The following is a 23,265-nucleotide window of genomic DNA, read 5'->3' on the forward strand; positions in this document are numbered from 1 at the left end:
GAGATGGGGGGGTTGGAAGTACATTAGGTCGGATGTTAGGGGGAAGTTCTTCACTAGGAGAGTGGTTAGGCCCTGGAACAGGCTGCCCAGGGAGGTTGTGGATGCCCCGTCCTTGGAGGTGTTCAAGGCCAGGTTGGACGGGGCCCTGGGCAACCTGATCTAGTAAAGGTGTATGTTTGGTGGCCCTGCCAGGCAGGGGGGTTGGAACTACTTGATCCTTGAGGTCCCTTCCAACCCGGGTCATTCTGTGATTCTGTGATTCAACATGAGAGTGCTGTATAGTAGATGTGCAGTGTTCTGGTGGGCTGACTGTCCGGGAGCTAAAACCGCACACAGCCACTTGTTACCTTCCTGCATGGTAACATGGGGTAGGGAGAGAGAATAGGAAGAGCCAAAGTAAGAAAACTCATGAGTTGAGATAAGGCTGGTTTTGTAAGTGAAGGAAAGAGGAAGACGAAAGTGTGGCAAAGGTAATCACTTCTTACCTCCTGCTAGTGGACTGATGCCAAATCTCAGAGTAATGTCTGTCTTGGAAGACAAGTCCACCAGTTGTTTCTTTATTGCTGAGCCTGAAGTTGTGTTGTGTGGGCTGAAAGGGACGGTTATTATCTTAGAGCACTGAGCTGTGGCTCTGAAACTTAGGAATTCTCTCATTGTCCTGACTTTCTTCGTGTATTGTTAGAGACTGTTATATTGAGCCTTCTTTTCTCTGAACCTTTTCTATGTAAATGTGACATTTGACATTCTCTTACGTGTTACTTTGACCTATTTAAATTAGTATTTTCCTTACGAAGAGGCCTCTTATTATTTTAATATATATATTATATTAATATAATTAATAATATAATTAATATATATTTATATATGATATAAAATATCATATATATATATCAGCTAGCACACTGGTTTATAGTTAATGTAAAAGAAAATTTTACAAATTACTTTTTGTTTAAAAAAATTATTTATAACTGCTACTTTTATCCTTTTTATGCTTTAAAAAAATACATGCTGGATAAATATATACGAGCCTGATAACTGGTGGCAGCACGAATTAATCCTCTAATCTTTTTGTAGCCCAGTTTGTTAAGCACTGAAAGCATTTTGTAACCAGATGGATAACAGTCTAGTAAACCTTGCTGAGACTGAAGGAGATCCAGGCCCTGTGTTGCAGTATTTTTGTTATTGATACCGTGCGTTTTTGCTCGTAGACTTCACAGAATCACAGCATTGTAGGGGTTGGAAGGGACCTCTAGAGATCATCGAGTCCAACCCCCCTGCCAAAGCAGGCTCCCTACACCACGTCACACAGGTAGGCGTCCAGGCGGGTCTTGAATATCTCCAGAGAAGGAGACTCCACCACCTCCCTGGGCAGCCTGTTCCAGCGCTCCGTCACCCTCACTGTAAAGAAGTTCTTCCACACATTCGTGCGGAACTTCCTATGCTGTAGTTTCATCCCATTACCCCTAGTCCTGTCCCCACGCACTACTGAAAAGAGACCAGCCTCACCACTGTGGCTCCCACACCTCAGGTATTTATAAACCTGGATCAAGTCCCCTCTCAGCCTTCTTTTCTCAAGGCTAAACAGACCCAGTTCACTCAGTCTCTCCTCATAGGGGAGATGCTCCAGGCCCTTCACCATCTTAGTGGCCCTCCGCTGGACTCTTTCCAAGAGATCCCTGTCTTTTTTGTACTGGGGAGCCCAGAACTGGACACAATATTCCAGGGACAATGGAACACAATATTCCATGTCCCGGGACAGACAGTCCTAGACACATATGGATTCTCATAAAAACAAAACAGAAAACAAACCGTGATAATTGTTTGAGCACCTTTCCATTAAACTTTATTTATTGCTTGACTATTGTGTTTTCTCTTAGCGTGTACTTCAGAATAGTTACTTCATTAATGTTATTTTCAGATCAAAGGAGCTTATCTTAAAATATTGATTTATCTGTGTTACTTTCACGGTCTCACAGTATCACAGTCTCGTGCAGGTTGGAAGGGACCTTAGAGATCATCAAGTCCAACCCCCCGGGATTCGAGCCTCTGTGTAGCAGAGCGGCACTTCTACCACTTGCGCCACAGGGGGATTCAAACCGGGCCTCCAGTGTTGCAAAGCGGCACTTCTACCACTGCGCCACCTGGGCACACATAATTTGTGTTGTTTTATTTAATAACACATAGTTTACAGCTGTTACAGATGGTTGGCTGAAGATCTGTTCTTCTTGGGCGACAGATCAATATCTTCCCTTGGATCATTCCTCTGTAGGGATGTCTATGACTTGAGTGACAGTGAAGGGACTACAGTTTGACTGAGGCTTTGATTGCTCAGTGATGTGTTGTTCTTTTGTTTATTCATTCCGTTTATCTGTCCCAGTTCATAACTAAGCTTCTTTCCAACAGATTCCAAGTCATATGAAGGGTCATTTATTTTAAATCAGACTTTTTGGAGTTAGCAAGCTACGTGTCCTAACCTGTGGTTGGTGTAATAATGATTACAGTGATTTCCTCCATGTTCAGCTGTGCTGATGACATCTCTTACCATCTCTGTCTTTAACTTGTGTTAAGGTGGCAGTCTGAACTGCCTTCAGCCAGTTTCCAGGGAGTAGTTACTTAACAAAACTTAATTGTTCAGCCTTTAAAAAAGCGAATTTATTGTTACAGATGTAGAAGCACACGGCAACAGAACACCTCAGGTTTGTGTGTGCTATGCTTTCAAATATGGCCACATGCTGGCTGTCCCTCTTGGAACATCTGTCTGGGTTGTGGCTGCTGTTCTCTAACGTGACATGGTAGGTAGGAAAAGGGAATCCCATTTAAGTGTAGAGCATTCTTAGAGGCAGCTTCTGGTAGCGAGTGAGTGTTGGCAAGAGTCAGCATTTCCGATTATGGTGTGTGTGTTATTTTTCCTCTTGCTTCATCATCCTTATTAGGTTTTGCAGAGCAAACAAACTCTGTGTGCTTTGTGTGGGATGATGGTTGTAGTGGTTAGTGAGATGAGCACTAGAGAGTATATGGAATGTGTCTGTGTTCCTTTTGGGAGCATAAATACTTTTGGAGGACAGGAGGGTGGTGGTTTGCATGGTTGGCTTTTTTTTTCCTCTCTGGTAGCCGCCGTTGTTGCTATGTAAGCATAGGTTGCCTGCCTTTAGTATATAGTCCACATTCCTGAAACGGTATATAAACAGTGGAAACCATAGATCCTTTAGTTCTGCTTTACTAGTTTCAGCAGCAAGTGGTTAATTCTGACCTTTGCTCGGTGTGCTCTGACGCTTTGATCTCATCACATCATCTTCTGAAGCTTTCTCTGTCCATCTGTTTCACTTTCTTTTTTGGATTGCCTGTACAGGAGCTGAAAAATACCCTAGAAGTTCAAGAGAAGAGGGTAGACATGGTCAATCACTCTTATCTTCCCGTGTCTTATTTTACCATAGAAAGAAGCAATAGCAGTTTCATGGGGATCGGGGTGAAAGGATTCTGACCTCGTTCTTGTGGATTTTGAATGGAGTCTGTCTTCTCTGGCATGCAGCAGGTGGGGCTCTCCTGCTGTAGAGTCTTAGAGTAGTGTGATGGCTGATGTTTCAGCTCAGTGTTGGATACATAGCTAACAGAGAGAAGTAGACCCCTAGGTGCAGTGCAGAGACTAATAAGAACAGTTAACTCATCTTTTCCATGCCTCTGCTGTCGTGTAAGTGCTGATACTCAGCAACTACTGCTGCTTCTATGATGAAGCCCCAGCAGTCCGGTACCTAGTAGGGTTGTGGCATCCGTGAGAGATTTTTGAAGCAAGTAACCTTGATCATCACCCGTTCTCCAGTGGGCTGCTCTCAAATGGCTGTTTCCTGAATGTGGGAATGATGGTCTGTAATAGGTAATAGTCTCATGCGGGTTGGAAGGGACCTTAGAGATCATCGAGTCCATCCCCTGGGATTCGAGCCTCTGTGTAGCAGAGCGGCACTGCTACCACTTGCGCCACAGGGGGGGATTCAAACGTAAGCATTTGATAATGTTTTTTGGGACCCAAGTTTGACCTCCTCTGGAGTGAAATTGAAGTTTGTACGTACCCTCTTCTGCAGCTTTCCATTTGTGACAGATTCTTTTGTGATCTGAATCTTATTCAGCCTAGTGCTGTTCTGTCAATCAGTAGAATTTGCCGGAATTCAATTTGCATCAGTTGGGTGTGTGTGAATAGTCTCTGTGTTGTTAGTGCCTCCTGTTGCAGGATCTAGAATTGAAGGGTTTTTTGTTTTGTTTTGTTTTTAATAGATTCAGCTCTGCAGTAGTTTTCTTATTCCATTGGTGCAATGGAAGGAACTGAAAAGCTACAGACACTGAGCAGTGTGGGTAAAAGTGTGAGAAGGGAAGAGAAGAGTGAATTTGAAGTAGAGTTAGATGGCAGTAAGGGGAAATTAAAAAGATGAGAGAAAACTGGAAGTAACTCTGCTTCCTGATTTTTCTTTGAAGATGTGCTGGTTATAACATTGATATACACCCTATGAAACTTTCCCGTTTTGATCTTTGTCCATCTATTGCTACTGTGTTTGAAGACGTGTATCCAGTTCTGGGTTCCACAGTACAAAAAAGACAGGGATCTCTTGGAAAGAGTCCAGCAGAGGGCCACAGAGATGGTGAAGGGCCTGGAGCATCTCCCCTATGAGGAGAGACTTAGGGAACTGGGTCTGTTTAGCCTTGAGAAAAGAAGGCTGAGAAGGGACTTGATCCAGGTTTATAAATACCTGAGGTGTGGGAGCCATAGTGGTGAGGCTGGTCTCTTTTCAGTAGTGCGTGGGGACAGGACTAGGGGTAATGGGATGAAACTACAGCATAGGAAGTTCCACACGAATGTGCGGAAGAACTTCTTTACAGTGAGGGTAATGGAGCACTGGAACAGGCTGCCCAGGGAGGTGGTGGAGTCTCCTTCTCTGGAGATATTCAAGACCCGCCTGGACGCCTACCTGTGTGACGTGGTGTAGGGAGCCTGCTTTGGCAGGGGGGTTGGACTCGATGATCTCTAGAGGTCCCTTCCAATCCCTACAATTCTGTGATTCTGTGTTGCATCCAAGGTTCTACTGTTATGGCCTGTGTTACCTTCATGCTTTCAGAGCATGTTTTCTTTATGCATTATCTTGTGTTTTTTTTCCTTCTGATACTTATTTCATTAAGTGGTGTGATATATTTTGTTAGAAATATGTCACCATTTCACATATGAGACAATTGGTTTCACTGTTGGATGTTACCTTTTGAGTGAACTTCTTGTGAAGTCTCAGTCTCACTATTTTCTTTAAGTCATATCTGTATCATCCATCTGTACTGTCAACTCAAACTTCACAGAATCACAGAATCGTAGGTATATAATACAGAATAAGTTTGTATTGAAACACTTGTTAGGGAGAAAATGTTAACCTAGCCTTTATTCAAATTACTCCAACTCAGCATGAATGTAAAAGAAAAACATCGTAATTCGGGTATAGTATTTTAATGAAAGCACATCCAACATTCAGAGAATGCTGAGTCTGAAACTTTGAACAAGTGTTTGGTAAGCTGCTTTTAATTGGAATATGTTCGTTTCACTCAGACAGATGTAGTTCTAAAACACTAATAAAGGAGACAGAAAAAAAGAACCTTAATTAATCACTAGTATTCGAATGACAACATCTCTCTCACAGTGCATTTTTATTTCCTATAGTTCAGTGTTGCAGTGCTTTATAGACGACAATCCATGTCTCCATGATGTTAATTTCAAGTGATTTAACAAGATTACGTTGCAAATACAGCTTTATGCAGTGCTTTAAAAAAAAATAAAAGCAGTGTGCCCTCTATTAGTAATTAATAACAATAGCTGTGTTCACAGCATATCATAATGCTGTGCTAGCACTATACTTCCCTATCATTACATTTTTGTCTTGGAATCTGCTGCTGCTCTTTGGTGCAATTAGGAAACTCTGACACAGCACCCCATGTTTTTGGAAATAAAGCTAATTACAGTCCTCGATGCCTAGTGCAGTGTAATCCGCATTAGGGCATAGGACTACTGTAATCATTCTTCCACTTTGATTTATGCAAAGGTAAGCAGGTCTTTATTGTGCATCTCTGTGTTATGGAATAACTTGTTGAGAGCTGCTGGATAAATCACAGTGGAATTATTCACAGGTTTCACTTTCTCCTTATCCCTGGGCGTGGCTTCAAATTCTGTTGAACTGAAATTGATGGACTGAAACTGGATATGGCCTCTGGTGTTTAACATGAAAGTTTGGTTCTGGCAATGCGTAATGACCCAGCTGGAGTGATTAAAGATATTTATAGAAAGAAAGCTGGACGCTTTGAAACAAGGTGTAGCAGATAAAGCAAAAATCAAGCCAGCCTTTGAAAAATTAGAAGTCTAATTGTAATTTAAACCTCTGAAAATGGCATTGTGACTTAGCAGAGCACTCATATTTAAAAAACAAACAAACTTAGACTTGAATTCTATTTTTTGGACTCATTTTGACCTATGTAGTAGTGCAGGAGTTGCTATACTCCCAGTGGCGCAGTGGTAGGAATGCCATGTTGCAACACCGGAGGCCCTGGGTTTGAATCCCCCTGTGGCGCAAGTGGTAGAAGTGCCGCTCTGCTACACAGAGGCTCGAATCCCGGGGGCTGGACTCGATGATCTCTAAGGTCCCTTCCAACCCGCACGAGACTGTGATACTGCGTGGTAAGGAACATCAGCTGTTAGGACACAGTATGATGTTTTGGAAGCTGAAGAATACTTAATTATTGCTGACCCAGTGCACAGCCATTTTCTGTCCCTGAAAACAGGCAGCTTGGGAGGCAGATAACCAAGCAGCCTTTGGCTAGAAGCTGAAGGGGTTCTGTGGAGGCTCTCAGATAAACTACATACAGCGAAGCAGATGTTATTCTGGCACTGCACTGGGGCTAATGGTGAAATGACTTCAGGCTAGTCTTGGAACAGCACTTCTTTTCCTGAAGTGACTGTGAAGGCACCCCCAATTAGAACTGCTGTAGTGAGACACCTTAAGTAGAAATATGCCCTTGCTTATGGGAGAATAGGACATGGGTCCTTTCTGCCAGTCCTGCTTTCTAGTCCAGCAGCTTTGCAGCCTTCCTTGTACAAACTCTGGGACTGTGTCCTTGAAGGGCCTCTGTGTCCTTGCATAGGCAGCCATGGGCTACGGGTGCTTGTCCACTTTTTCCTTATTGTCTTTCTGGTCTGTCTTTCATTCCTTTTCTTTTTCTTGCCTAGAAAACCACTACATTTGCTCTCAGATGCCGTTGGAAAGAAGCAGTTGTAATCTTGATTCCAGTTTCTTTCCTCAGTGCAGAGGAGTTGTGTGAGCCAACTGCATGGCGTTCTTTCCTGCTGTCCAGCTACTCTTCCTGAAGACCCAGCACGTAGGGCTGCGTTCTCTGTGGGTGGCAGCTGTCAGACTGCACTGAAGGCCTGAACTCTGAAATTCTTACTCTTCTTCACAGCATGTAATGGTGTATTTGTTTTGTCTAATTTTTACAGGATGAGCTTCTTTGTAATTGGAGAGGGGAAAAGGCAAATAAGAAAAACAGGCACACGAATGTTTGTTGGAGGAATGGTAACGGAACTGCCAATAGAATGTAATGACAATCCATAGATTGATGATGCTTAGATGATTTAAAAAAAAAAGGGAAACCCTAATTCTTCTTGTGAGCTCCCCCACGCTTGTGTTACTGTTTGATTGGGAACTAATCTATCAGGACATATTACTTATGCAGAGAAAACTCTGCTGTTCAGCTGATTATAATGGGGCTGTCTTAAAAAGTAGCACCTTGATTGTGCCGGTTACATTGTTCTTGAGTCTTTCAAATTGCAAATCTTTGTGACTATGTGCCTAGCAGGACTTTTATGGCTTTCCGGTTTGCTTGAGCATAAATTGTAGCTCTAGTGTTATGCCTTCACTCATCAGTTTTGTGGGTGGTTGTATTGGTGATAATCACAAAAGACGTGCCTTTCTAGATGAAAGCAGTACACTGACTACTCATTACAAGTAAAACTTGAGTGGGATTTGTTTGTTAATTTCATTGGACTCCTTGGAAATCAATTTTGGTGAAGAATGCCCTCTTCTGTGAAAGGTTGCAAAGTACAGAAAGCATGTCCAGTCAGGTCTGATCTCCCATATGAACTAGTTAGGCAAGAATCTTAACAGCTCATGCTTCCATATGCTTGTTTTTGTATGTATTGCCAATGACAGCCTCACAGTCTCGTGCGGGTTGGAAGGGACCTTAGAGATCGTCGAGCCCAACCCCCGGGATTCGAGCCTCTGTGTAGCAGAGTGGCACTTCTACCACTTGCGCCACAGGGGGGATTCGAACCTGGGCCTCCGGTGTTGCAAGCGGCATTGCTACCACTGCGCCACCAGAGACTTGTTTAGCTTAAGAATACTGTCAGCTGTGTCCTGGTTCAGGCTAAGATCTCCAATAATTGACCTTTTTTTTTTTCCAAGCTGGTCAGCAGCAAAGTGGTATTGTTTTTCTGTGTCCTTTGTTTGCTTTCTGAAGAGGTGTGGGTGGTTGTTGTTTGTTTGCTTGCTTGTTCTCACTTTTAAAAATGTTGTACTGGATAGAAGTATATTAAAAACAGAAGTCAAAGGTACAAAGCTGCAGCTTTCCAAAAGTGGAATGTGATTCTGAGAGGTGTGCTTTCCTTCCAATGACTGATGAGTTCCTTGCAGTCCAAGGAAGGGACCTTGTAGCCCCTGTAAGGGACCACCACCTTTGCTGCTTTGTTTGTTGGGACTGAGAGGGAAGCTGAGTACTGAAAAAATGTTGCTTTTGTTTTTCCCTTCCGGTGACTTTTCTTATCTTTTGACACTAGTGAGTCTAAAAATTGATCTGCTGTAATTCACATTCATATTTTTTTCCTCCCCTATAACAGGTCGTGACAATGCTTGTGAGAAGACTTCCTACATGTTTCTGCGGAAAGAGCTGCCTGTGCGGCTGGCGAACACCATGAGAGAAGTCAATTTGTTGCCTGATAACTTACTTAACAGGCCTTCAGTTGGACTAGTGCAGAGTTGGTAAGTTTTTGTTTTTTAAAGTGAATTGAGCAATTAGTGTAAAACTAACACTATATATGATGCTTTACATTCAACTATGTTCTTAAGTGTTCCTTGCTGTGTCACACCTGTGAGTTAAAGTAGCCTGTCCTTTCCCCTTAATCTTCCTCTGTCAAAAATATTGAAAGCAAGTTTAACCTTTGCCTATTCTTCTCACCTACTATTCAGAGGAATTCATGGAACAGGACAAAATTCTGTTGGTTGTTAAATAACACTTTCCTTCTTAATAAATAGTAAATGATGGTAAATGTTGCCATCTTTTCCACAGTAATTTGTTGCTGGCCTATTTGTGAATTTCAGAGACAACTGCCTTGTAGTAAGCTCTAATTTATTTTTTTTTTTTGTTCAAAGGGTTCTCCTTGTCTCCCTGCAAATACTTGATCCAAAGAATTTATGTAAAAATATAGTTGTGGGATGCATCAAACTTCCCTTTATGAACAATAGCTTAACAGCAAGGTGCATAAGTTGATGTTGCTGGCTTTTGCAAGTTTCAGTTGTAGCCCTTGAGCCAAGAAATTGTTCTCAGCATATCGTCTCATATTTTATCAGACTTAAAGTATAAATTAGGCTATGTGGTATTGCACAATTTGGTTTAAATGTGTTTGTCTATGAGAGACGGTGTTAGCCATCTTGATGACTGCTTCAAACATAGTGACTAAGTGCTTCAAGTAAATGTAAATGCAGTAGAACCACATAATAGTAATCACGTTGTGATTAAGTGGCGGCTTGCAAGGACTGAAGGCTTGTGTCTGTCTGATAGCACCAGAAGCTGTTACGACAAATAGAGTGCGTAATATCCTGGCCTTTTTAGGCTTTTCTGATGATGGCGTGAAGCTGTCTTTAGTGAAATGTAGATAGAGGAATGGAGAAATTGAAATAATTTTTCTGTAGTAACTGTTGAGAGTGACACTTGACTTTGACTGTAGTCGAAATACATGTTCTGCAGCACAGGCTTCCACCCTGCTAGCACAGAGCCAAGCAATGTTTGCATCATTTGTGGCAAAGGAACTGAATAGGTGTTTAGAGGTGCTTTTGGTACAGGTTTCTGATGAATTTAATAGCTGTGATAGATACTGCCAACTTAAATCTGGAGCATGTCTGAATATGACTGTAACATACTTGTCCAAATCATATATTTTGTGTGACAGTGTGATGTGTGCTATCACAGCTGTAGACTGATAGTTTTCTGTTAAATGGGCCAAAGTGTCAGACAACTGATAGGGTCTTTAATGTGATGAAGAGGTTCAAGTAGATAACCTACCTGGTGGTCCTCTGATTTTGATCTCTGGTTAACTAATGGCTTTTGTGAAAGGAAATATCTTCATTGAGATTATGTAAGAATGTATTTGTGATCGTGTGTCAGCAGTTCAGAAGTAATTGTAGAATGTTGTTTTCCTGGTTATAGATGTGGACTTGAATGAGATTTTCCAATTTTTGTGCTTGGAATTTTAATTGAAAAAGAGAAAGTTTATCTGTGGGTAATAAAACCTTGTCGTACATCAGTGTTGAACCTTGGCCAAAGTTTACTCTTATCACTTAGCTCTTAAACTTGTTAAAGCTGTTTGTTTTTGTCACCTAGACCACGAGGCAGCTATGGAGATAGGGAATTTTGAAATGCGCTTGTTTTTAACCTAAGCTTTAGATATACCTACAGAGAGATTTCTTAATCTTATGCAATAGAATAAACAAATACAATTTCAGTTGTTGCTTTGTAAAAGCATTTGTAAAATGAAGAAACCTCCTTGTGATTTTCTGTTCATTCATTTCATATTTATGCTTTTTAAAGTCAGATTTCACAATCCTTTATTTTTACTGTCATAGGTTGGCACTTTATTAATATGCAAACCAAAAAGCTGGTGTATGTTTGGCACAAGTGAGTAAATACATCTCGTCATGCATTATTCACTTTCACCTGTTTATTTGCCGATTTCCAGTAATCTGTCTTGTCACTAGCATAATTATGACTTATTTGCACTACCGCATTACACTAGAACCCCATGTTTCTATGTAGCTTTGAGAAGACTCCAAATTAGTTGGAGGCTTAAATTGCAGGTTCCCAATATATATTCATTAATATCAGTCTGCCAAAAAATTCAGAAGACTCTTAGTCCTTATGGTAGATCTCATCAAACTTTTAAACTAGAATAAGGTGTTTATATAGGCAGAACTTTGTTTTCTTACTCCACCAAACCTAACTCCACCTACTGTGCTGTGTGGGTCCTTTCCCATGAATCCTGCATCCAGGCAGTCAGTTACATTCCAGATTGCAAGAATTTCCCAGTCTCTTATGCCTCTTGTGAAGCAGTCTCATGCTTCTGAGAATATACTCTTTGCTGCAGGCAAACTCTGTTCTCCAGCCTTCTGATCCATCTCTGGGGATGCTTTTCTTCCTGTAGCATGTTCCCCAACTGCACTGTGTAACAGGGATTTGACTAATGATTGCTCTGGAAGAGTGTAGTCTTCCTCTCTCCTTTCTGGGTTCCTTAGCTTAATGTGTGCAGTAATGAGGATAAGAAGGACAGCTGTCCTTCCTTTGTACTCATCTACTCATTTCTGAAGAAAACTGGCTTTGTCTATATAGTCAATTATGAACACAAAGTAGTTTTGCTTTTACATCTACACGAAGCTAAAACACTAGCTCTGTCCCCATTACAGTTTATAACTTAACACTTGTGTGTTTTGCCTGAAGGTTGCAAGGGAAGGAAGTGAAACAATAATGCATTTAATGTCTTTTGACTGCAAAATGGAGTGATTCCAAATAAGAGATGGGCGAGCAGCATGCTAGAGATTTGCAGCTTATGAGCAATTTCCCTCTAAAGACCCTTTTGATAGGTCAGCTTTAGGAAGGATGTTCTGTCTAAAAGTGCTCTGCAGGTGGAATATGGATGTGTGACAGAACTGCTTAGAAGGATATCATCACTACAGTGATGTGGGAAAAAGATTGCAATAAAAACTTACAGCAGCTAAGATCTAACCTTGTAAAATACTCAAAAATAAGTGTAAGTGTTGCACAATGAGCTACTCAGTCACATCTATAATTCCCATCTTAATTAACCCTGGCTTTTATCTGCTTTGGGCCTTTCCTGGAAAGGCACATTAGAGAAATCTGTAGCTCATGGATTAATAATTGTTCTATTTTTTACATTCATACTATGCTAACAAAGTTACATTACCATGGAGACAGGTTTTATCAGTGCGTGGATGTTAGAGACTCTAACAGAAAATCTTGCTGAAATTCATGTTGTGGGGAGGGAAAGTATCTTGTGTGAGTTGGAGGGGGTGGAAAGAAAAGTTGGGGGAGGGGAAAAGAATGGTAGTTAAATCTGGAGTTGGTATTATGAGCACTTAGAGTGATTTCATGTATGAAATGTGCCATGCTGGAATTACTGTGTTTGGCAGTCTGACAGCAATTCAGTCAACTTTGTGCTAATTCGAGAACGAGCAAAGCTACAGTGCTTGAAGCCAGAGAGCTTGCCCAGTGAGTTGTAGTGGACTGCACTAAATAATTAAGCTCTAAAAGACAGCAGATTTGAAGGGCACAGGCTTTGATTTCTGCTTTTGATGACTCACCAAAATTGGCCAAGTATAACTGATACTGTCTTTTTCCATCTCAGCTATGGCTTTGTTGTTCCTTCCCTCCCTTCCCTCCCTTCCCTTCCTTCCCCTCCATTTTTTTTTCTTATTTTGTAGATTTCTGTTCCATATAGTTGCATTCATTCACTAATAATGTAGGAAATTGTCCATTATTCCTTCCTCATTTATTCTACCTAAGTAGAAATCTTACCTGGAGTAAAACCTCTATCAGGTTTTGATTTCCAATGCTTGGTAAATCCTGTAGTTAAAACCTTCAGTTACCCATCTCCCCCTGTGTTCCTAATAAAAAAAGAAGTTCAAATAAATAAATGAATCGTGTGAAAAGGGAATGACATTCTTTACCAAGCCTAACTGCCATAGGGGTATAATGCATTGCTGACTATGCATGTTAAGCAAACTGTACTGTTATTGCTGTTATGACAGCATTACAAATTACTAATAGATCATCACTGCTTTAAATTTCCTTTTAAACAAGTTTTTACTTCTTAGTTTCCTCAGTTTTGAACTCTTTTTGGGGAGGAGTAAGGGATGAAGGGATGTAAGCAGTTTGAGAACATGTAAATCATAAGCAAAACAACAGAACAAAACCAAAAAACCCAGCATTTGCAGCTCTGTTTGGATGACATGTAACCCATAGGCACCGGATAGTGGGTTAGATTTGTTTAATTTAAGGTTACATTTTTCATTTTTTCCTGCTTCATGTAGCCAAGGGTTTAAAAAAGAGAGAGTGATGGAAGAAATTTGAACGGCTTAGATTTGATGTTAATAGCCTTTCCTCTGAGTTTCTATCTCTAACTTGCTGGATACGATCCTTGTGCTAATGATCTTGCCTTAAGGTAATAGCAGTTCAGAATTGGAAAGACACCTAAATATTGTTGCTAACACTTTTGAAAGGAAAAACAATGTTCAGTGCCATAGATTATTCATCACCGCAGATACTAAAGATAAATCACGTCTGTGTGTTTGGAGATTTGCTTAGAGCATTTAGCTTGAGTGATTTCAGAAGCTCTCAGTTCCCCATTATGCTGTCTGCTCAACACAGCACCAGTGGTCTTAGAACCTGTTCTGCCTGTTGCTTGCACTCATGATTGGTGACCATGTTTGCCAGCTTGTTTCTGGTTGACTCTCTTTGGTCTTCTTTCTGATTGAGACTGTTTTCTGCACAGTTACTTCCTGAATTACATGAGATAAATGCTTGGCTTGACCTTACTTGATAGACCAGTAATACAAAAGTGCTGATCCTTCCACTTAGAGTTAGTAATGTTTGTTTACTCCAGAGGCAGCAGTATTAGGACCAATGTTCCAGAGAGCAAATAGAGTGTACACATCTAAATATAACATGCTAATAACAGTGAGCAGCCAATCAAATCCAGGTAGCATAAAAAGCAGGTATTGCTTGCATTCAGTACACGAAGTATTCATTGCTATGTTATCCTCAACATCAGTACAGGATTGCTGATATTCAGGATTTCTGTTTGGTGTTTTAACACCAGGATCTGGGGCTGTTAGTTGACACTGCTGAACACTAGCCAGCAGTATGCCCAGGTGGCCAAGGCCAGTAGTATCCTGACACGTATCAGAAATAATGTAGTTGGCAGGGCTAGCTGGGTCATTGTCCTGCTGTTCTTGGCACTGATGAGGCTGTAACTTGAGTGCTGTGTTCTGGTGTAAGAAAGACACTGAGGCCCTGGGGTGTGTCTGCCATTCTCTCCATCTTTCATTTTGGAGGTACTTTAACTGTGTGTTGCTAACTGTAATAATTGTACCTCTTTTCATTCTTACCTGTGATTAGCTTGATTGGTCTTGATTCATATGATGAAGATAATGTTGAAGAAAATGTACCCCAAAGAAATCATAGAATCACCAAGGTTGGAAAAGACTTCTAAGATCATCCAGTCCAACCATCCACCTATCACCAACATTCCCACTAAACTCCATGGTCAGTGACTCCTCCACCTCCTTGGGCAGCCCATTCCAGTGCCTGGCCACTCTCTCGGAGAATTATTTCCTAACATCCCACCTGAATCTCCCCTGGCACAGCTTGAGGCCATTCTCTCTAGTAAATGAGGGTGCTCATACATTTGTTATGCATTAAGCCTCACAGATGAAGCAGCAGAGTTCTGAAAGTAAAGAGGTTATTTTCCATTGAGAATTAATAATGAGAGTGTATATGAGGACACATTCTCACAGGAAATTAGTTCTCTTTCACTCACTCAGAAACCAAGTCCCTCCTCCAGCTGATTGTGTTGATGGCTTTTCCCCTGCTTCTCTATCCTCTACTACTACTACTCAGTCAGTAGAGCTACTTTAATAGCTTTCAAATTGGAAAATATAACACTTTTCAGAAACACATTTGGTGGGTTATGGATCAAATATGTATGTTGTGGAGGTGGTTCTGAATTGATACTCTTCCAGCATTATAAAAAATGCAACCTTTAAGGTAAGCAGCACTAAAGACATCGAGTACTTCTCAGACATGGAACAGGCAAACAATATTTGAGGGATTTCTATAGTTATCTGTGATGGTTGTAGTAAAAAACATAAAAAGTAGCAATCCTTGTGACAGGACCTAATATAACTATGCTGACCATGTTGTAAATACTACTGTGTGTGGTGAAATTTTATATTTTAGCCTAGGATCACCTCCATTGGAGTAGTCCTGGACTGTTTTGGAAGGTTTATGTGACTTCTGTGGACAAACTTTCACTTCCTAACACTAGTCTGCATGATAACCTTGTCACAGAATGGCTGAGGTGGGAGGTATCCCCCTGGAGGCCATGTAGTTCAGTCCCTGCCTGAGCAGGGTGCCCAGGCCCATGTCCTTTTGGAGATTTTGGAGCTTTTGGAGATCTCCAAGGAGGAGACTTCACAGCCTCTAGGCAGCCTGTGTCAGGACTCCATCACCCACACAGCACTGAAGTTGCTACTTGCTGTTCAGAGGGACTGTCCTTTGTTCTAGTTTATGCCCATTGCCTCTGGTCCTGATGCTGAGCACTGCTGACAAGAGCCTGGCTCTGTTCTCTTTGCACTTGTTCTCTTTCCCTTCAGGAAATTATAGAGAATGATGACATTTCCCAGCCCTTCTTTCCCCCTCACCCCCACCCCTCCCCAAGCCTCCTGTACTCCATGCTGAGCAGTCCCAGCTCTCTCAGCCTCTCCTCACAGGACAGTGGCTTCAGTCCCATGTCACCTCAGTTGCACTCCTTGTCATCTGTGTATAGGTTTCTGCAACACTGCAGTCATTGTCCACAAGTGGATTTTCAAATAGTATTTGTGCCCTGGTGGGGAAATGGGAGAATGTTCAATTTTCAAAACTTTGTAGAACAGATCTCAGTTATTATTTTGCTGTAACTTGGCTGGGATGAGATTAACTTTCTTCATAGCAGGGATGGTGACTCCAACACCTCTCTTAGCAGCCCATTCCAGTGCCTGATCACTCATTTGAAGAAGAGGTTTTTCCTAATATCCAACCTGAGCCTTCCCTGGTGCAACTTGAGGCAGTTCCCTCTAGTCCCATCACTGGTTACGTGGGAGAAGAGGCTGATGCCCACCTCACCACAGCCTCCTTTTAGGAGTCTTTTTGCCCCAGCCAGCAGAAGAGGAGAATGAGAAGCAGCAGTGTATGTAATTCACGGTTGGTTGGGGTCAGCCCAGCACAGTTGCCTGTTCCCTGTCTTCCATCACTTCCATCACTCTTCATCACTTACTCTTTATTACTCTTTGTGGTTATTTATTCTCTCTTATGCTAGTTTTAGCCAGTTGGGCCTTTCTTTGAGTTGTTTTCATGTACTAGAATAATTAAAAAGAAATAAACCCCACCAATATAGCAGACTGTTTTGCCACTGCAGCAAGTTACAGCTTTTTACGCAAGCATCTGATTAGCAGCGGGTGGTACTTTCCCTATAAAGTGTGGAGAGTAAAAAGGAAGAGGAGTGGCAGCTCCTTCTGATAATGGTGAAACCCTATCTTTTATGTGTGTGATTGATACCTTGTGTGATTTGCTGTCAAGAAATAGTTACAGATTGTTTAATCTGTAAAGCCACATCTGTATTATGAAGTGTGTCTGCTCCTGGGAGTGATACTTTGCCCTCCAGACTAGCATTGTTAATGTTGAGTGGTGTGTTGCCTTTAGTCTTCTTTGGGACTTGCATGGTACCTCCATGGCTCTAAGCATCCATAGCTACTTGGTTTTCACTGAATGTCTCAACTAAAACATGGTTTGTTTTCCTTGGTTGCGGACTGTAGGGTCATAACATGTAGTTTTTAATTCAACACAATAACATTTAACTCAAAATAATGTATTTTGTTTGCTTTGTTTCTTTTTCTTTATGCTGTCTTTGCAAATCTCAGCCTTTGCAGACAAATGTGCTATCCTTCTATTATTTTAGATGAGATTGTGTGCCCTTAAAGGCTTAAGTAGAAGTTCAGAAGTAATTTAGGTTTAATTATTCTGACTTCCTTTATCATCTTTGCTTGTTTCAGGTACATGCAGAGCTTCCTTGAGCTTTTAGAATATGAAAATAAAAGTCCTGAGGATCCTCACGTTCTGGATGAGTGAGTAACTTGTTTCCTTGTGATGGTTTATTTTAAAATTTTGGGTTTTTTTTAGTGTGCTATAGGATAACAGTGACCTTAATTGTAAGGTAGAATCACATTGCTGCTGTTTATAGTGTCTTGTGTGGTACCAGATGACTTACACGTTCCATGATGACCTCTATCTTTTCTTCCTTTAGATTAATTTCTACCATAAAATGTGAGATTTGCCAAATAGAAGTAATTTTGGCCCACTAACACCCTAGCCGCTTTTGTTTGGAGCTGGGTTTGGTATGAGCCTCAAGCTAACAAAAACAAGAAAACAACAATAAATCAAACTAACAACATTAAGACTTTTAGAGGAACAGGTTTTTGAAAATAGAATGAGCACCCTGGTCAATTTTGGTCCAGGTAGACTTAACTTTCTGTTATTACTTAACAAGGTAACAGTTGCGCAAGTGAGAGTAAAAGGAGCTGAAGTGCTTAAAGGACAGAAGTGGTGAACAGACACAAATAAAAGTAAACCAGTGCTAATGTTGGAGAAACTGATTACCGGACTGGCCCAAGTTCTCTGTGCTTAGGATGTAAATATGAGAAAGGGTGAATGTTAATGAGCGTTACTTTTTGCAAACAGTGGAAAAGTATTTCAAAGGGATGTTTCTGTCACAGGATTTCTGTGTTACAGAGGTCCAAAGGTACTTTAGTTTCTTTACTAGGTTCTTTTGGTTATTGGACTAGATGAAAGCATGCTGCAATGTTGGCAGGCCACTGGTGCTTCCAGTGGTATGGGCATACAAGGAAAGCTTGGGTTACTTTGGTTTTGGAGACACAAACATCTTTCCTCCAACTTCAGATGGGAAGTCTTTCTACAGTTGTGTCAAATAGTGTGATTGCAGAAGCATTAGGACAGTGTTTCCGTTCAGTAGAGGTTGTAAGCTGGCAGAAGTGTTTGAAACTTTCCATACTATCAGTGTGAGTCCAGATAAACAAAGACAGAAGTTGCTTTTCATATGAAAGGCTTGCAAAAAGTGATGTTTGTTACAGGCATTCAGAAATAAATAAATGTTGCAGTAAATAAGAATAAGAACGTACCATCTAGTTACTTGAAAGTCATGTGATGGGCTGTTTCACTCATTGTTTTGTGTTTGGAAAACTGTTGCACTTTGTAGTAGAGAAGTCTGTCAGAGTGTGAACTTTGTTTCTGGAGATACTCAACTATCAGCTAGTTCTTACTTAAAAAGAGTGGTTAATGAAAAACCACTAGTAATAATTGCGTGCTGGTTCTATTTAAAAGGTTTTTTTGACTGTCCGCTCATGGCTTTTTTCTTCAGTTTTTCAGATAATGGCATCTATAAAATGGGCATAGCAGAAATCTCCTTTTGTCCTTGTGATTTATTTTTTTCTTTCGCTGTGATGATAGATTAAAGCAGAATGATATGAACAGTCATTAGGGAGTTAAATAGCTTGTGTGGTGACATTCATGAATTATCTTTGCAGAAGTTTATAGGCTTAATTTATTTAATAGCAGACTTAATTTATTTAATAGCTATGGTAACAAACATTCTTTTGTTAATGTAGAAGCCAGTGATGCTATTTGACTACAGTATCTTCATATCAGTAATTTCTCATCTGTCAAACCAACTGTATTGTTTATCCATTGTAGTTGTATAAATACAGTGCACAGAATTTTTCCAAAGATTTTTTTCTAAATAAAGCTTTCAGAGCTATTCTGTTGGTTCTTCTCAAGCAATCCCTGTGCACAGCTTAAAATTTCTTTATATGGTCTCCTATGACTTGTTGGTACAGTGAAAGCATCAAATGCCTTCCAGTTGTTTGTAGGACAAGGAGTGGGTAAGGAGTGAGTGGTAAGATTAAGGAAATGTGTGACAGTTTCTGCTCTGCTGCCTTGAAATATATGTGTGTAGTTTGATATGTTTGGTCCTCTAAAGCATCTACTTAACGGAAGGGCTTGAATGAACTCAGCTATCTTTGAAGTTAGAATAGGAGGCTATAAATCATTGCAGTAGTGAAAAATCCCTTTACTGTATGCGTTCACACACTGAACTTCAGCTGTGATGTGCTGAACTGTAACATGTAAACATCCTAGCCCTCTCTTTGCCCTGCACACACATTTGAACCCTTCAGTAGCAGGATGTCAGTGACTGATTTGCCCTGATGGAACATGTAAGCATCATACTGTAGGTAGTAGAACTACTTAATAAAAAGCAAAGCTGTTTGCCACTAGCACTTAGTAGAGGGTGCTATCAGTTGTTGTCTTTTAGGTATGATTGTAACTGTTTTTCACATTGTGGTTTTAAGCCAGTCGTGTTGCTCTGAAACAAAGAGGAAGCATGATGGCAACAGCTAGGCACTAATCATGTCTAGAAAGCTCAGTGGTTACAAATCACACAGGATTAGGAGTTGATAAAGGGTTTTCAAACTTCTAAAAGTATTTCATAGATTCACCAAGGTTGGAAAAGACCTCCAAGATCATCCAGTCCAACTGTCCACCTATCAGCAATATTCCCCACTGAAGTATGTCCCTTAGTACAGTATGGAAATGTGTCTTGAACACTACCAGGGATGGTCATTCTACCATCTCCCTGGGCAGCCTGTTCCTGTGCCTGACCACTCCTTCAGAGAAGTATTTCCTAATGTCCAGTCTGAACCTCCCCTGACACAACTTAAGGCCACTCTCTCTTGTCATATTGTCATAGTTATGCAGGAGAAGAGACCGACCCCCACCTCACCACAGCCTTTTTTTGTGCAGTTATAGAGGGTGATAAGGTCTCCCCTTTGAAAGGGGATGAGCTTCCTCTTCTCCAGACTGAACAATCCCAGTTCCCTCAGCTGCTTCTCGTAAGAAATCTGCTCCAGACCCCTTGCAGCTTCATTGCCCTTCTCTGGACATGCTCCAGGGCCTCAATGTCTTTCTTGTAATGAGGGGCCCAGAACTGAACACAGCACTCAAGGTGTGGTCTCACCAGAGCTGAGTATAGAAGGATGATCACCTCCCCGCTTCTGCTGGCTGCACTATTCCAGGCACAAGCCAGGATGCCATTGGCATGCTTGGCCACATGGGCACACTGGGAGCTCATGCTCAGCTGAATGTCTACTAACACCCCTAGACCCATTTCTTCCACAGAGTCTCACAGTCACTCTGCCCCAAGCTTGTATCATTGCCTGGGGTTGCTGTGGCTGAAGTGCAGGACCCAGCACTTGGTCATATTGAATTTCATCCCATTGGCTTCAGCCCAGTGATCCAGCCTGTCCAGATTCCTCTGTAGGGCCATCCTACCCTCACACAGATCAACACTTCCTCTGAACTTGGTGTTATCTGCAAACTCATTGAGAGAGCATTCAGTCCCCTCATCCAGATCACCAATAAAGATATTGAACTGTACATTTCAAGCTTCTAAGTCTGAAGGATCGGTAATAGTGAACAGCCACGTGAAAGTCTTCAGGCTTGGAAATTATGCAATTCAGACTTCTCCTTTCACATGCAACAAAATAGCGTATAAAAACTACTGAATTCTTTGTTAACATATGGGCAAAATGTGATGATCAGACCAAGAATTATGGAAAATTTATTAAATATTAATCTTCCTTTCCTTTGGAACTGGCAGTGTACAGTGGGAGAAACCATTTTAAAAGCAGGTCACTCATAAGAGTAGTATGGTTTGCTATTGAATGATTGGCTCAGCTGTCTTTACATCTGTGTTAGACAAGGTGACTAGTGACACTTTTTTTCACCATGTCTGGTGACCTTAGTCTTCCTTCCTTAGTTGGTGCATATTTTTACTTGATACAAATAATACATTGGTTCTCCATGTTTGGTATCAATCTACTGAGTTCTTTATAGTTGGCTTTTAAACCAAAATAAAAAAGTTAAATGTGCACATGTAGCCATAGCACAACAAATTTCCTTTCCTTTAAAAGCTATGTTTGAAGTTTTTTGAAAACAGGGTTATGTAATAGTTCTGGTGCCAATATTTAGTAGTACTCAGCAGCACTGAGTAGCACTGATTTTCTGTGTCTGGGCTTTAGAAAGCTATTAATACATCAAGTATGCATGAGTTTGTGTGTGGAATGAGAAGGACGAGCACTTTGAAAGTCGTAGGTGTTCAGTTCCCTTGGCAGGAGGAACAAACATTCCCCAAGCTGTTCTAAGAGGAGTGTTTGTTAAAAACGATGCAAGAGAACTCCTCAAACTTCCCTAAACTGCCAGAGGGAGGAGAGTCAGTCTGAGCGCTGTTGTATGTGTTCTGCCATCCAGTGGTGTAAAATGAAACTGAAGTCACACGGATAATTACTTATCCCAGCATTCAGACTTCAGAATAGATGCCAGGTAAAGAAATGCGTTCAAAACTGACATTGCATTGGGTGCAGTGTTGGGAAGAAAGTGCAAAGTATAAAGCAGGTCAGGAAACTGTGAAAGGCAGTTTTGTCTGAATTACCTCCAGTCTACAGCTACCGTTACTTGCAGAAAGTGAGTTACCATGATGTATATGACTAAGGTCGTAAGGAGATCTGCTAACTGTGATGATATTTATTTTAAAGAAACGTTCTGTGGAGAAATGACTCGAATTGAGGCAATAAATATTTCACAGGTCTTGTGATTGACATCTTGATGTAAGACCTCCCATTAAATAGGCTTGTTTGGGTACAACTGTGTTTTATTTACTGGGTGGGACAGTAAATAGATAAAATGGTTATGCTGTGGAGAGTCGAAAACAGAAACGAGAGACAGAGTTTAATTTTATCTTTAACAATCTGTTTCTGATTTTTTTTTCTTCTAGCTTTTTAGACGTTTTAATTAAAGTCAGGAACAGACACAATGATGTGGTTCCGACCATGGCGCAAGGGGTGATTGAATACAAGGAAAACTTTGGCTTTGACCCATTTGTTAGCAGTAACATCCAGTATTTTTTAGATCGTTTCTACATGAGCCGCATTTCTATCCGGATGCTGATTAACCAACACAGTAAGTAATTGCTTATTTCATCTTCAAGAGCTTTAGTTGTTGCTTGTAATCCTGAAGCCTTATCTTTTGTTTGTTTCAGATTCGTGACTAATTCTTTATTTTCTGCGCTAATGATGGTAAAGTTGTGCTGACAGCTGATTAATTTGGTACTTCACAGCTATCAGAAATGGATCCAAAGCACCAGTATTGTTTCATCCAGAACTAGGGGATGTTGTCAGCGTGGCTTTCAGTTTTCATTCTTGTTGGCACAGACAGCTTGCATAGTGATGCGTGGTATTTTTAGATCTTTCTGCTTGGAAGTCTGTTTACATCATTTGTAGAGTTGGTGTTTATAATCAAATAGGAGGATGCGGGTTTTGAATTGGTTGTGTCCTGTGTATATCTTTCTTAGTTTGTCATCAGGTTATGTAGACTTTCTTGCCTTTTAACATACTAATTGAGTGTTTCTGACTTGAGGCTTAAATTATGACCCCCCCATTTCCCTCTTCTTCCTACTCCCTATTAAAGTATAAATATTAGAATTAGTCATCTTTTGCAACAGGGTTCTGTTTCCTTCCTTTGTGTTCTTATTCGTAAACCTCTTATACTTGTACTACAGAGCAAAAGGATTTACTTGCACAGCTCCTATTAACTATTACGTGCCAGTATGCAGAGAGCGGTTTGTGTAAAATTAACACCAAGCATGTGATATCTGAGTGTATCTTGTACCTTTTAGCCCTAAGAGCTTCTCTGGCCAGTATTCAGCTTTTATGGCCTATTAATGTATGACTGCACCACAGATGATGGGGAGCCAATGCAGAGTAGCGCATTGTGAGGTTTTATACATGTTGTGTGTCTTTCCAGTGACTAGCACGTGCCATGCTGTGTGTGTACAAGTAACTTTCATGTGTCAAAGCATACTGTGAGATAACACGGCATTTATGTTGTGTTTCATTATTGATGCTGTTTATTATGGTGTGGTTCAACAAGGAGCATTGTGTCAGTAGTATATTACCTCACCATTTCTGGAACAGGAAAAGCTTTCATATCTTTTGCTTCATACTGCCTCTGGTTCTTTATCAGAAGTGC

General features: G+C 40.9%; 1 protein-coding gene across 2 annotated transcripts in view; it reads left to right on the forward strand.

The window, feature by feature from the left end:
• The window catches only part of PDK3 (pyruvate dehydrogenase kinase 3), a 50,322-nt gene that overhangs the window by 11,493 nt on the left and 15,564 nt on the right, over positions 1-23,265 (forward strand). Inside the window, exons 1-4 of one of the 2 annotated variants that reach the window (XM_015885834.2) lie at positions 8,940-9,047; positions 10,908-10,959; positions 17,163-17,234; positions 22,013-22,197. In XM_015885834.2, coding sequence (XP_015741320.1) covers positions 10,925-10,959; positions 17,163-17,234; positions 22,013-22,197 — 292 coding nt within the window. In that variant the 5' untranslated portion in view covers positions 8,940-9,047; positions 10,908-10,924. Of the gene's footprint in view, positions 1-8,905; positions 9,048-10,907; positions 10,960-17,162; positions 17,235-22,012; positions 22,198-23,265 lie in introns of those variants that run through there. The other variant, XM_015885825.2, reaches the window with a different exon arrangement.

The sequence above is a fragment of the Coturnix japonica genome, chromosome 1 (genome assembly GCF_001577835.2).
Source record: "Coturnix japonica isolate 7356 chromosome 1, Coturnix japonica 2.1, whole genome shotgun sequence".
NCBI lineage: Eukaryota > Metazoa > Chordata > Aves > Galliformes > Phasianidae > Coturnix > Coturnix japonica.